General features: G+C 37.9%; 1 protein-coding gene across 2 annotated transcripts in view; it reads right to left on the bottom strand.

The window, feature by feature from the left end:
• Window positions 1-8,545: 8,545 nt before the first annotated feature.
• The window catches only part of LOC110466949 (putative RNA exonuclease NEF-sp), a 19,653-nt gene continuing 12,861 nt past the window's right edge, over window positions 8,546-15,337 (bottom strand). The window contains exons 10-13 of one of the 2 annotated variants that reach the window (XM_021523772.1): window positions 15,103-15,191; window positions 14,415-14,792; window positions 10,313-10,503; window positions 8,546-8,758 (exon numbers count right to left, since the gene is read on the bottom strand). In XM_021523772.1, the coding sequence (XP_021379447.1) occupies window positions 8,618-8,758; window positions 10,313-10,503; window positions 14,415-14,792; window positions 15,103-15,191 (799 nt within the window). In that variant the 3' untranslated portion in view covers window positions 8,546-8,617. Of the gene's footprint in view, window positions 8,759-10,312; window positions 10,504-13,076; window positions 13,366-14,414; window positions 14,793-15,102; window positions 15,192-15,337 lie in introns of those variants that run through there. The other variant, XM_021523773.1, reaches the window with a different exon arrangement.

Raw genomic sequence — 15,337 nt, 5'->3', positions numbered from 1 at the left:
TATGCTAGCTTTGTCTCAAAGTTGTTTGCTTGCATAATGTGATACAAACTCTTTTTCAGAATATGTGAGAAACATTTAATACTCATAATTCTATTTGATGTTAAAACAGCATAAAATAGGATCAAAACGAACAGCACTTCATTAAGTTTTTTAAAAATAGAGCAGCCTCAGGATTATTATTTTGTAGTATTGTTCTGAATAATATTCATCACACCTTCCCAACACCACTTAACAGAAACGTCAGACCTGTTCTTCATGTAACTTACCCCGGTAGATACCTCACTGCCTAGAGCTACTAGCTTTCTTTTTTAGTCAACACTGTAGGGTATACAAAAATACATAGCTTACAGAATGGAACCAGTAAAGTTATAGAGGTATATACATGCCTTTTAGGTGTGTAGGTGTATGTAAACTATCAAAGTATTCTGTATTATCCAAAGAAAATTGATGGGACACTTAAGGATCCCTGTCCCTCTGCACTATGTTTTTTAGCTCACCTGGTCTGACGGTGTCCGTCACCCGTCAATTTTTCCTAAAAATCGCTACTAATCATGAACGACTGAGCAGATTTTGACCAAATTTGGTCAGAAGTATCCTTGGGGGAAGGGAAACAAATTTTATATAAATGGTTGGTCTGAGGGGCGGGGCCCAATAGTGGAAATATAGCATAGATATATTTTGAATATAGAGTTAGTTCTACAACTTTTAACTTTTCAAATTAAATTCAAGGGTAAAGATTGAAACTAGCTTTTCTGCTTTAAAAAAGGGTGCCAATTGTTAGTTTAAAAGGGTAGGTGATAATTTTCTTCATATAACTAGCTGCTAATGTTTCAAAGTCAAAACTGATACAGGTGTAAATGTAAGAAAACTGTTATCACACCGAAAGTCATTAATTTCTTTATGATTTTTTGTCTTTATCTGTTGAAATACCTCACCAACAGAATTCAGAACGGATAATGCTGTTTATCAACATTTTACTGTTCGTTCACAATATTCTCCTAGCAGCCTCCCATGTTTTTATATAATATATTGTGAACAAAGATCTCTTTGTGTGTTGCACAGTAGCATTATTGATTGTTATTTATGTATGGAATTTATAGTAACAAGTTACACACTTACGTTTTTAACACGATGTAATTTTCTTTATTCATGAAGCAAATATTGTGATTCACAAAGCAAGCATTGTTAGTTATAATTAAGATCCAGAATATCACCAGTAATAATGTATCAGATTATGTAAATTTATATTACCGGCAATACAATGTTTCAGATTGTCAGTGTAAATTTATATTACAAGTATTACAATTAGTCCAGATTGTTGGTGTAAATTAGGGGCCTGTTCGTTGATGTGGAACAACCGGATTGTCAATTTTTAAAACGTAACAACTTCAGGTTTAAACACTGGCAGATCTGCAAATGTTTATTCAGGCCTTGCAAGGCTTTGTCGAGGCTCGCCTGAAAGCAGCATCAGATTACTAGGTCCAACCTTTTTTAATAAACGAACAACTGTGATCTGATCAGTTTAACCGTTTAAATGAAAACGGACTTATATTATCAGTAATACAATGTATCAGATTGTCTGTGTAAATCTATATTACCAGTATTACAAAGTGTCCAGATTGTTGGTGTAAATTTATATTACCGGCAATACAATATATCAGATTGTCTGTGTAAATTTATATTATCAGTAATACAATGTATCAGATTGTCAGTGTAAATCTATATTACCAGTAATACAAAGTGTCCAGATTGTTGGTGTAAATTTATATTACCGGCAATACCATATATCAGATTGTCAGTGTAAATTTATATTAACAATAAGTTAACAGTAATACAGTTATCAGTGTAAATCACAAGGTTCCGATGTTGATGTTACAGACAAGAATTGGTGGGAACAATATATCACTGTGAGGAGGAATCAAAATAGAAACCGAACAGTTTTATTGTTTAGTTTTTCTCTAATGGAGGTAGGTCAGTATTGTGACTCCGTTCAGCGACATACAATTTCATAATCAGACAACACCATTTTGTTGCTAGGATGCCAGCGTATAGACTGCATGAGTGCGTTCTTTTTCACAAAATACTTCATTTTCTATATCCTTTTAGACAAGATACAAGACCAAAATGTTTTTTGTTTTGGTAACTGTTACATATAACCTGTCTAGTGTATCTATACTTCTTTATAGGGACTTGTACTGCAGGTTTCAGTAACTATTATATCTGTTGGGAGTTTATTTTTACTACAGCTTTATATGCATGTTATTAAGTACAACTGAATGAAATTGTGAAAAGGGTTTGATTTTAAACATTTGTGTCAACATTTTTTTCTGCTACATTTTGTAAAGGACCAGCAAACCTGTACTGTAAAGTAGTTGTCCCCCTCTCTCCTCCTAGTGTTATATTAACTTCCATGGAATAATTCACAAATACAATACAGCACCTGTCTGGAGAGACCTTACCTTTCTGCCAGTAAAATGTGACCTTTCAAGACAGCTCATGATGATTCAATTTGCTGATGATAATGAGGAACAAGCAGTGTTTAGGAATGGATTCTCTAGTTAGCTCACCGGGTCCGAAGGACCATGGTGAACTTATGCCATACCGTGGCGTCCGTTGTCCGTCCGTCAACAATTTCTTTTAAACGACTTCTTCTTCTTAACCACTGATAGGAATTTAACTAAATTTGACTGGAAGCATTCCTAGGTGATAGGGATTCAAAATTGTCCAAATGGTGGGGCTGACCCCCGAGGGGGCTGAGGGGCGGGGCCAAAAGCAGGCAATTTGGCTATATTGCCTTAAGCGACTTCTTCTCTGGAACTAAGAGATGGATAGCAACCATAATTGACTGGAAGCACCCCTAGGTGGTGGGGAGTCAAAATTGTACAAATGGTGGGGCTGACCCCCCAGGGTGTTGAGGGCCGGGCCAAAAGGGGGCAATTTGGCTTTATTGCTTTAAGCGACTTCCTCTCTGGAACTAATAGATGGATATCAACCATATTTAACTGGAAGCATCCCTAGGTGGTGGGGATTCAAAATTGTACAAATGGTGGGGCTGACCCCCCAGGGTGTTGAGGGGCGGGGCCAAAAGGGGGCAATTTGGCTATATTGCTTTAAGCAACTTCTTCTCTGGAACTAATAGATGGATATCAACCATATTTAACTGGAAGCATCCCTAGGTGGTGGGGATTCAAAATTGTACAAATGGTGGGGCTGACCCCCAAGGGGTTGAGGGGCAGGGCCAAAAGGGGGCAATTTTGCTATATTGCTTTAAGCAACTTCTTCTCTGGAACTATTAGATGGATATCAACCATATTTACTGGAAGCATCCCTAGGTGGAGATTCAAAATTGTACAAATTTTGGGGCTAACCCCCCCCGGGCTAAGGGGTGGGGCCAAACTAAGTTTATCACTTGGAAATGGTTGATATCCCCACCGTATAACCATATATACAATTGCTGAGTATGAAGAGAAGAATGCACAGTTGCTTCCAGGATGGCCCTAGGGTCTGGCCCCACCCTTGGAGACATAGTCCCTGGGTCATAACTTTGAAACTGTTGAGATCCCCTCCCCAAAACTATATATACAAATGCTGGGCATAAAGAGACGAATGCAGTCATGATATTAGAATTGATTCCAGGGTCTGCCCCACCTTTGCAGACTTAACCCCTTCCTCATAACTTAGAAACGGTTGAGATCCCCACCCCAAAACTATAAATACAAATGCTGGGCAAAAAGAGACGAATGTAGTCATGATATTAGAATTGATCCTGGATTAGCCTTGGGGTATGGCATATTCCCTTGGATCTCATTTGGAGAATATTTTGCCATGATTGCTTAGATATCCAGGTGAGCGATACAGGCCCTCTGGGCCTCTTGTTATAATTATTTTAGACAGGTTTTACTCTCAAACAGTATGGTACAGTTATATCTAAGTCTAGGTTCCACATTATTACTTCCTCATCACCACTTTATTATAGCCTTGTTTTTGTTAGTCAGGTTTTGAATTGTTGTTTATTATTTAAGTGTGCTATGCAAATGTTATAGCTACAAGTAGTGCAATCAAATTTTATATGTATCTGGTTTGTAATTGAGATCTGTTAAAACAAATCTTTGCATGAAATTATCTAAAATAAAACAAATGACAAAAGTACTGTTTTATTGTTGTTGATGAGTATGTTTTTACTAAACACTTTGCTCAGGTGACTTAATGCCATCTGTCTGCTCAGGTGACTTAATGCCATCTGTCTGCTCAGGTGACTTATTGCCATCTGTCTGCTCAAGTGACTTAATGCCATCTGTATCTGTACATCATGTGCAGTCTGTGAACATTTTGCTATTTTTAAATATAATTATTAAAGGTAAGAATGCAAATAATTCCCCCATTTTGAGCTCAGCCCCTTATAGCAAATTTAATTTACATGTGATAAACTATTCAGGAGTAAATTTAAATAACCAAATTACCCTGTAAGGGTCCTTGATTCTCAGCCTACAGTGAAACAACACCCTTTCTTGGATTACCCTGTAAGGGTCCTTGATTCTCGGCCTACAGTAAAACAACACCCTTTCTTGGATGACCCTGTAAGGGTCCTTAATTCTCAGCCGACAGTGAAACAACACCCTTTCTTGGATTACCCTGTAAGAGTCCTTGATTCTCAGCCTCCAGTGAAACAACACCCTTTCTATGATAACCCTGTAAGGGTCCTTGATTCTCAGCCTACAGTAAAACAACCCCTTTCTTGGATTACCCTGTAAGGGTCCTTGATTCTCAGCCTACAGTAAAACAACCCCTTTCTTGGATTACCCTGTAAGGGTCCTTGATTCTCGGCCTACAGTAAAACAACACCCTTTCTTGGATGACCCTGTAAGGGTCCTTAATTCTCAGCCGACAGTGAAAAAACACCCTTTCTTGGATTACCCTGTAAGAGTCCTTTATTCTCAGCCTCCAGTGAAACAACACCCTTTCTATGATAACCCTGTAAGGGTCCTTGATTCTCAGCCTACAGTAAAACAACCCCTTTCTTGGATTACCCTGTAAGGGTCCTTGATTCTCGGCCTACAGTAAAACAACACCCTTTCTTGGATGACCCTGTAAGGGTCCTTAATTCTCAGCCGACAGTGAAAAAACACCCTTTCTTGGATTACCCTGTAAGAGTCCTTTATTCTCAGCCTCCAGTGAAACAACACCCTTTCTATGATAACCCTGTAAGGGTCCTTGATTCTCAGCCTACAGTAAAACAACCCCTTTCTTGGATTACCCTGTAAGGGTCCTTGATTCTCGGCCTACAGTAAAACAACACCCTTTCTTGGATGACCCTGTAAGGGTCCTTAATTCTCAGCCGACAGTGAAACAACACCCTTTCTTGGATTACCCTGTAAGAGTCCTTGATTCTCAGCCTCTAGTAAAACAACACCCTTTCTTAGATTACCCTGTAAGAGTCCTTGATTCACCACCTCCAGTAAAACAACACCCTTTCTTGGATTACCCTGTAAGGGTCCTTGATTCTCGGCCTACAGTAAAACAACACCCTTTCTTGGATGACCCTGTAAGGGTCCTTAATTCTCAGCCGACAGTGAAAAAACACCCTTTCTTGGATTACCCTGTAAGAGTCCTTTATTCTCAGCCTCCAGTGAAACAACACCCTTTCTATGATTACCCTGCAAGGGTCCTTGATTCTCAGCCTACAGTAAAACAACCCCTTTCTTGGATTACCCTGTAAGGGTCCTTGATTCTCAGCCTCCAGTGAAACAACACCCTTTCTATGATTACCCTGTAAGGGTCCTTGATTCTCAGCCTCCAGTGAAACAACACCCTTTCTATGATTACCCTGTAAGGGTCCTTGATTCTCAGCCTCCAGTGAAAACAACACCCTTTCTTGGATTACCCTGTAAGGGTCCTTGATTCTCAGCCTCCAGTGAAAACAACACCCTTTCTTGGTTTACCCTGTAAGAGTCCTTGATTCTCAGCCTACAGTGAAACAACACCCTTTCTTTGATTACCCTGTAAGGGTCCTTGATTCTCAGCCTACAGTGAAACAACACCCTTTCTTGGATTACCCTGTAAGAGTCCTTGATTCACCACCTCCAGGAAAACAACACCCTTTCTTGGATTACCCTGTAAGAGTCCTTGATTCTCAGCCTACAGTGAAACAACACCCTTTCTTTGATTACCCTGTAAGGGTCCTTGATTCTCAGCCTACAGTGAAAGAACACCCTTTCTTGGATTACCCTGTAAGAGTCCTTGATTCTCAGCCTCCAGTGAAAACAAAACCCTTTCTTGGATTACCCTGTAAGAGTACTTGATTCTCAGCCTCCAGTGAAACAACACCCTTTCTTAGATTTCCCTGTAAGGGTCCTTGATTCTCAGCCTCCAGTGAAACAACACCCTTTCTTGGAAAATCTTATCACTCTACACTTAAGTATTTTTATGAATCTTTATATGAAGATTTTAACAAACTTTGTTGATATGAACTAAGTTGTTTGGTAAAGCCATATACTTTCTTCCAACACATCATATCAATTTACATTTTAACCTACATCGCAAAATATCATGAACTTCAACCCATCTATTTCATTAATTAGAAGTCAATTAAATGTTTTAACAAATTAACTCATGTGACCTTGAAATTTGGTCAAGGTCATTCCTTTGAACAAACTACAAAGCCCTTTATCATAGCACTCAACTAGCAAAAAATATTTATATAATCACCTTGGGCTTCTTGGCTGTTCAAAAGATGTTTAACATCTTGATCTTATCTCTAAGGAATTGGGTCAAGATCTTTTATTTGAAGAATAAAAACCCCACCCAATTATTACCTTTCATCCCAGTATGTTACTGGCTAAATAGCATCACCCTTGATATCTTAGATATTCCGAAATAGCCATTAAAAGGTTTTCATCCATTTGACCTGTGACATTGAAGGTTGGTCATGGTTATTCATTTCATCAAACTTGATAGCCCTACATTCCAGCATATTACTGCAAATTATCATCACCTTAGGCTTTTTGGTTATTCAGAAGAAGTGGTTTAAAGGTTTTTTAACCCATTTAAGCCCTGTGACCTTGGAACATGGGTAAAGGTCATTCATTTGATCAAATGATTGCCCTTTATCCATGCATAGTTATGACCAAATATAATCACCTGAGGCCTTTTGGTTATTAGTCCCCTACCGGTGAACTATAGTTTTCCCTCTCCGTCCGTCTGTGTACGTACGTACGTAACACCAATGTTTGTCAGCACTCTAGCGGCTTGATTCCTTAAGGGATTTTTATCAAACTTCACACAAATACAAAGGACCATAATATCTTGGACAAGTTCAAATTAAAGGGTTGTTAGGTCAAGGTCACCATTACTATTTTTAGAAAATCCTTGTCAGCGCTCGAGCCGCTTCATTCCTTGAGGGATTTTGATCAAACTTCATACAATTACAAAAGCCCATATTATCTCGGACAATTTCTAGTTTCAGGGTTGTCAGGTCAAGGTCACCGTTACTATTTTTAGAAAATCCTTGTCAGCGCTCTAGTGGCTTCATTCCTTGAGGGATTTGGATCAAACTTCACAGTTACAAAGGACTATAATATCTCGGACAAGTTTGAGATTCAGGATTGTTGGTTCAAGGTCAAGGTATCTGTTTCTATTTTTTTTAAATCCTTGTCAGCGCTCTAATGTCTTCATTCCTTGAGGGATTTGGATCAAACTTCACACAATTACAAAGGATCATATTAATATCTCGGGACAAGTTTGAGTTTCAGGGTTGTAGAGTTGAGATCAAGGCCACTGTTACTATTAATACAAAATCCTGGACAAGTTGAAACCAGTCATGGACTGATGATCGATATATTATAATAATCGAACATTGATCGATTTGTCCAGTTTGATTCCGATTATCGATAACAAATTCCATAATCGATATAATCGGTTCATTACAGTGTCAAATGTGTATGTAATATACAGTATACATGGAAATTCATTTATTCTGGGGTTTTTTTGTACAATATGATTGATGGTAATGTAGAATAGAAAAGTTACATTAAAATCAGCTAATTGTATACTATTAATTTTCCCAAATTAACACCAAAGGGCACCATTTTTATAAATAATTTCAGTGTAATAGCTAGCGGGGGCTGGTAGGGGACATGTATTGCTAAAGCAATACTCAGTATGCTTGTTCAGAAGTCATTCAAGTGTTTTCAATAAATTTGACCACTGTGACCTTGAATATGAATGAAGGCCATTCATCTGAACAATCTTGAGAGCCTTTTCACCCTAGCATGCTACTGGGCAAATATCATCCCCCTTGGCCTTTTGGTTTTGATGAAGTTGTTGAATTTTTTGCTCATAATCATATTTTGTACTTCCCATGAAAAAGGAAAATCTCGCAAACATATCACTTATTATTTCTCCTGGTGTTTTACTATGTTTGAAAACAACTGCATTAAGTAGCATTGATTTATGTAAATTGTGATTTAGGACATGCTTTTGCCATGCAAATGAAGTACTCCTGACTCCTGTCCGGCTCTTTATATAGTAGCTTGATATATTCTGATAGTATCATCAAACAACAATATTTATTAGTACTATGTTTAATGTTGATAAAATGATGATACAAAAATTCTGCCATTTAGACAATTTTGATGAAAGTCTTTGCACTTTGACAATTTTGTGCTGTAGATTGTCCAGATAAAACCACTGTTATCAGGCTATTGGCCCTGGTATGCTTCAGCACCTTCCCCAGACGTTTATCCATTCGTCCAAGGAGTTTCTGCAAAAAACAAATGTTGAAGAATCACTTGATGACTGTCAGGATGTTATCTTCTAAGAAATTAAAGCAGAACTATATACATGTATATCCCACCAAATATATACTTAGGTATTAAGGTAAAGTGATTTACAGAATGAAAAGACGATCAACATCACAAATGCAATTTTATATTGTAAAATAAATGTAATCATAGCCATCAGTCATAACCTGTCATAACCATAAGTTGTTAGCTTGTTGTATAACAGCTCTCTATATATACCTTGTTTTGTATCTTAATCTTGTCCTATGAAACTATGAGTAAATCTTGTTCTACCTGTACACCATATTCTACACCTCCTTATGGTAATCTTGTTCTACCTGTACACCATATTCTACACCTCCTTATGTTAACCTTGTTCTACCTGCACACCATATTCTACACCTCCTTATGGTAACCTTATGGTAATCTTGTTTTACATCTCCATTCACCTCTTTGTAGTACATGTTAATCTTGTTTACATCTCCATTCACCTCTTTGTAGTACATGTTAATCTTGCTCTAATTCTCTTCATGAAAACTGCTGAACACAATTTATTTCTGAACAAGAGATCCAAGAGGGATCTTGGCACCCACCATCGTACCATCTTCATTAGTTCTATGTCAGTTTGATCTTTTCTCTTCTTTTCTCTTATCTGTTTGATCAAGATATGTAAACAGTAAATGCACCTTATTTTTTATCTTAACTTCATACTGCTGTGTATAAAAGACAACATTCAAAGTGAGTTTGTCATTTCACATACATTACTAGTACAGTGTGTGATGTGAAAGAAATAGAACTGATCATTACGATATGAGAAAGATCTGTAAAGTACTTCCTGAGAAATGGTGATGATATCCATAAAATGTCAAAATCTGCAATGACCGTCTGTGGCCATCTTTTTTTCTCTCTACCAGTTGCAAATTAATACATGCACAATTATAGATATATGAAATTTGAGAAATACCTGTCAATTGCTTTTTGAGAAACAACGATAACAAAATTTTCAAAATCCAAGATGTCCTCCTGTTGGCTATTTTGTTTATCTGATCAGCTTCAAAAGTTGACAGGCACAACTAAGGACCAAGGGGAACTCGCATATGAAATTTAAGGATCCTTCCAGTTCTTTCCAAGAAATAGCACTAACAAACATTCACTGTCAAAATCTGAGATGGCCGCCTTTCGGCCATTTTGTTTATCCGATCACTCTCAAAAGTAAACATGCACAACTACGGACCAGGGGGAAACTTACATATGAAATTTGAGAGGGATCCCTCCAGTACTTTCTTAGAAATAGTGATAACAAGCATTCACTGTCAAAATACTTAAACAAGGGACCAAGTGGAACTTACATATGAAATTTGAGAGGATCCATCAGGCACTTTCAGAGAAATAGCGATAACAAGAATTTTTTAAGGAAGGACAGACGGACTACAGCCCACGGATGCAGGGCAATTTGAATTGACTAAAAAGCACAGCAGCAACAATAAAACAGAAGACAGAAATGTGTGGAGATAATTAACATAGCTGGGTTTTACCTTTTTATCCTCCTCTGTCTGTGTTTCTTCAAGTTCTTTTTTGTAAGAAGGAAAGCATGTGTAGACAAAGTCATGGTACTCTACATACGACTTGGACAGTGATTTACTAGTTCGGTCACAGTCAGATTCCATAGCAACCACATCTTGATCAGCATGCTGTTGTACAACAGACATCTCATCCACGAGGGCAGCTAGTTAAACACAGTGTTGTAAAGTTAACAGTCAAAATGCTACTCTACACATCCACAAGGCCAGCTAGTTAAACACAGTGTTGTTAAGTTAACAGTCAAAATGCTACTCTACACATCCACGAGGGCAGCTAGTTAAACACAGTGTTGTTAAGTTAACAGTCAAAATGCTACTCTACACATCCACGAGGGCAGCTATTTAAACACAGTGTTGTTAAGTTAACAGTCAAAATGCTACTCTACACATCCACGAGGGCAGCTAGTTAAACACAGTGTTGTTAAGTTAACAGTCAAAATGCTACTCTACACATCCACGAGGGCAGCTAGTTAAACACAGTGTTGTTAAGTTAACAGTCAAAATGCTACTCTACACATCCACGAGGGCAGCTAGTTAAACACAGTGTTGTTAAGTTAACAGTCAAAATGCTACTCTACACATCCACGAGGGCAGCTAGTTAAACACAGTGTTGTTAAGTTAACAGTCAAAATGCTACTCTACACATCCACGAGGGCAGCTAGTTAAACACAGTGTTGTTAAGTTAACAGTCAAAATGCTACTCTACACATCCACGAGGGCAGCTAGTTAAACACAGTGTTGTTAAGTTAACAGTCAAAATGCTACTCTACACATCCACGAGGGCAGCTAGTTAAACACAGTGTTGTTAAGTTAACAGTCAAAATGCTACTCTACACATCCACGAGGGCAGCTAGTTAAACACAGTGTTGTTAAGTTAACAGTCAAAATGCTACTCTACACATCCACGAGGGCAGCTAGTTAAACACAGTGTTGTTAAGTTAACAGTCAAAATGCTACTCTACACATCCACGAGGGCAGCTAGTTAAACACAGTGTTGTTAAGTTAACAGTCAAAATGCTACTCTACACATCCACGAGGGCAGCTAGTTAAACACAGTGTTGTTAAGTTAACAGTCAAAATGCTACTCTACACATCCACGAGGGCAGCTAGTTAAACACAGTGTTGTTAAGTTAACAGTCAAAATGCTACTCTACACATCCACGAGGGCAGCTAGTTAAACACAGTGTTGTTAAGTTAACAGTCAAAATGCTACTCTACACATCCACGAGGGCAGCTAGTTAAACACAGTGTTGTTAAGTTAACAGTCAAAATGCTACTCTACACATCCACGAGGGCAGCTATTAAAACAGTGTTGTAAAGTTAACAGTCAAAATGCTACTCTACACATCCACGAGGGCAGCTAGTTAAACACAGTGTTGTTAAGTTAACAGTCAAAATGCTACTCTACACATCCACGAGGGCAGCTAGTTAAACACAGTGTTGTTAAGTTAACAGTCAAAATGCTACTCTACACATCCACGAGGGCAGCTAGTTAAACACAGTGTTGTTAAGTTAACAGTCAAAATGCTACTCTACACATCCACGAGGGCAGCTAGTTAAACACAGTGTTGTTAAGTTAACAGTCAAAATGCTACTCTACACATCCACGAGGGCAGCTAGTTAAACACAGTGTTGTTAAGTTAACAGTCAAAATGCTACTCTACACATCCACGAGGGCAGCTAGTTAAACACAGTGTTGTTAAGTTAACAGTCAAAATGCTACTCTACACATCCACGAGGGCAGCTAGTTAAACACAGTGTTGTTAAGTTAACAGTCAAAATGCTACTCTACACATCCACGAGGGCAGCTAGTTAAACACAGTGTTGTTAAGTTAACAGTCAAAATGCTACTCTACACATCCACGAGGGCAGCTAGTTAAACACAGTGTTGTTAAGTTAACAGTCAAAATGCTACTCTACACATCCACGAGGGCAGCTAGTTAAACACAGTGTTGTTAAGTTAACAGTCAAAATGCTACTCTACACATCCACGAGGGCAGCTAGTTAAACACAGTGTTGTTAAGTTAACAGTCAAAATGCTACTCTACACATCCACGAGGGCAGCTAGTTAAACACAGTGTTGTTAAGTTAACAGTCAAAATGCTACTCTACACATCCACGAGGGCAGCTAGTTAAACACAGTGTTGTTAAGTTAACAGTCAAAATGCTACTCTACACATCCACGAGGGCAGCTAGTTAAACACAGTGTTGTTAAGTTAACAGTCAAAATGCTACTCTACACATCCACGAGGGCAGCTAGTTAAACACAGTGTTGTTAAGTTAACAGTCAAAATGCTACTCTACACATCCACGAGGGCAGCTAGTTAAACACAGTGTTGTTAAGTTAACAGTCAAAATGCTACTCTACACATCCACGAGGGCAGCTAGTTAAACACAGTGTTGTTAAGTTAACAGTCAAAATGCTACTCTACACATCCACGAGGGCAGCTAGTTAAACACAGTGTTGTTAAGTTAACAGTCAAAATGCTACTCTACACATCCACGAGGGCAGCTTGTTAAACACAGTGTTTTAAAGTTAAGTCAAAATGCTACTCTACACATCCATGAGAGCAGCTTGTTAAACAGTGTTGTAAAGTTAAGTCAAAATGCTACTCTACACATCCACGAGGACAGCTTGTTAAACAGTGTTGTAAAGTTAAGTCAAAATGCTACTCAACGCAACCACGAGGGCAGCTTGTTAAACCCAGTGTTTTAAAGTTAAGTCAAAATGCTACTCTACACATCCACGAGGGCAGCTAATTAAACACAGTGTTGTAAAGTTAAGTCAAAATGCTACTCTACACATCCACGAGGGCAGCTAGTTAAACACAGTGTTGTAAAGTTAACAGTCAAAATGCTACTCTACACATCCACGAGGGCAGCTAGTTAAACACAGTGTTGTAAAGTTAACAGTCAAAATGCTACTCTACACATTCACGAGGGCAGCTAGTTAAACACAGTGTTGTAAAGTTAAGTCAAAATGCTACTCTACACATCCACGAGGGCAGCTTGTTAAACACAGTGTTGTAAAGTTAAGTCAAAATGCTACTCTACACATCCATGAGGCCAGCTAGTTCTTATTTCATACAAATCAAGAAACAAAATACCACAAAAGAGTTCATGCTGAGAATTTTACAACCAATGTTAAAGGTCACTTATTATTTATAAATATCTTTCGTCATTGCTCTAATGTCTTTATTTCTGAATAGATTTAACCAAACTTCATACATTAGATAATAGTCAATCATGAATATACATCATACAATTTTTGCTTTAGGATTTTATCATTTTACAGCCAAGGTCAAGGTCACTGTCTACTATTTACAGATTTTTGCTGCTGCTCTAGTGACTTACTACGAAATTTATTATCAAAGAGTTAAGTTGCTAGTTATGTTTATAGAATAATTATGCTCTGCAACAGACTGATGAACATGTGAGTGGATTTTGATTGTTCGTGATGCCTTGTTTATTTTAAAGAATGTAATAATGAAATCAGTAACAAGGAATAACATATAATACAGTTCTCAATGAAGTTTCTGTGTTCCAGTAATATCTTGACTTAAACAAAATAAGCTCAGGACAATATGTGTTATCCAGAAATAATTTGTAACTTTGAGATTGAAGTTCGGCTCCCCAACATATCCTATCACACACTTTGTACAGATGGTTCATAGTTGTATGAAGTTTCTTACAAATCCTTCCAACAAGTTTGAAGTGTATTTTCAGTCTCAGTATATTTGTAAATGCTTACCAAGGTTCATCCTAATCAAACAAAGTAATATTTAAGCAAGTTATCTTGCAGAAAACAAAGTGTTGACAGACAGACAGATGCTCCCCATTCCATAATATGTTCAGTCAAAATCATCCCTTAAATTGGACAATTGTGTCTCAGAAAAGTAGGATGAAGATTGTATATCATTTCTGCAACAGTGAATATATAACACATCATATGGTGTTTGAGTGATGTGAGCTTTTTTGAGTTTAAGAGATAAAGGTAAGGCAAGGACATAAGGTAAAAAATTGTTAAGAAATCATTGCTCTTATTAGTACAGCCTACCTGTTTTGTTAAGCTCTTTGACAATACTGAACAGGCTCCTGTAACATCTATTTGAGATGTTGTGGAAGAAAGACCTTCTCCTGTCTATGATTTGCCGATGTGACAGAGTCTCTGACTTTGACTGGGACTCCACGTCCACCAAGGTGTGTTGGTCCCTCGTTCCCTGCATAGATGTAGATGCCACAATTCTCTGCTGATCAGATTTGGAGTCTGATCCACTTTCCTGGTCAACTTTGATGCCTGCATCCCCTTGACTTTCTTGGTCAACTTTGATACCAGTATCCCCTTGACTTTCCTGGTCAACTTTGATGCCTGCATCCCCTTGATCTTCGGGGGGAAACATTGCTCCACCAAGTACACAATCACCAAAGGCAATATCTGAAAGAACAGGTTAAAAACATATCCTACATTTATAGGCTTCAGCATGATGATACTTGAGAACAAGGGATATTCAGAATTATTTAAAGAAAGACAACAGATGAATTTCAGACAAATGACAATTTTAACAGATGATGTTGGGCTAAAAACTGGTTGTGGTCTTGATAGGTACATGAAGTTACCTAGCTAAACCAGCGAGTTCATGAAAAGACATCCAATGAGTATTGCATCATGACAACATTGCTTATGAGTGCCAACAAAAAATAAATCAACATTTAAAATACAAACAAAAAGTGCATCCATGTCATACCATTGGCCAGTTTGACCTTGACAAGTTCCATTGTGGCTGTAGCATCTTCTATTGAGTTGTGACCTGATGAACCCATCTGGATATCTCGCCTGTAAATACAATTTTAGCCTGTGTATAGTGAGTCAGTACTTGGTAATCTGTATAGTAAGTCAGTACTCAGTATTCTGTATAGTAAGTCAGTACTCAGTATTCTGTATAGTAAGTCAGTACTCAGTATTCTGTATAGTAAGTCAGT

The sequence above is a fragment of the Mizuhopecten yessoensis genome, unplaced genomic scaffold (assembly GCF_002113885.1).
Source record: "Mizuhopecten yessoensis strain PY_sf001 unplaced genomic scaffold, ASM211388v2 scaffold11149, whole genome shotgun sequence".
NCBI lineage: Eukaryota > Metazoa > Mollusca > Bivalvia > Pectinida > Pectinidae > Mizuhopecten > Mizuhopecten yessoensis.
This window is presented reverse-complemented; position numbering and strand designations above follow the sequence as displayed.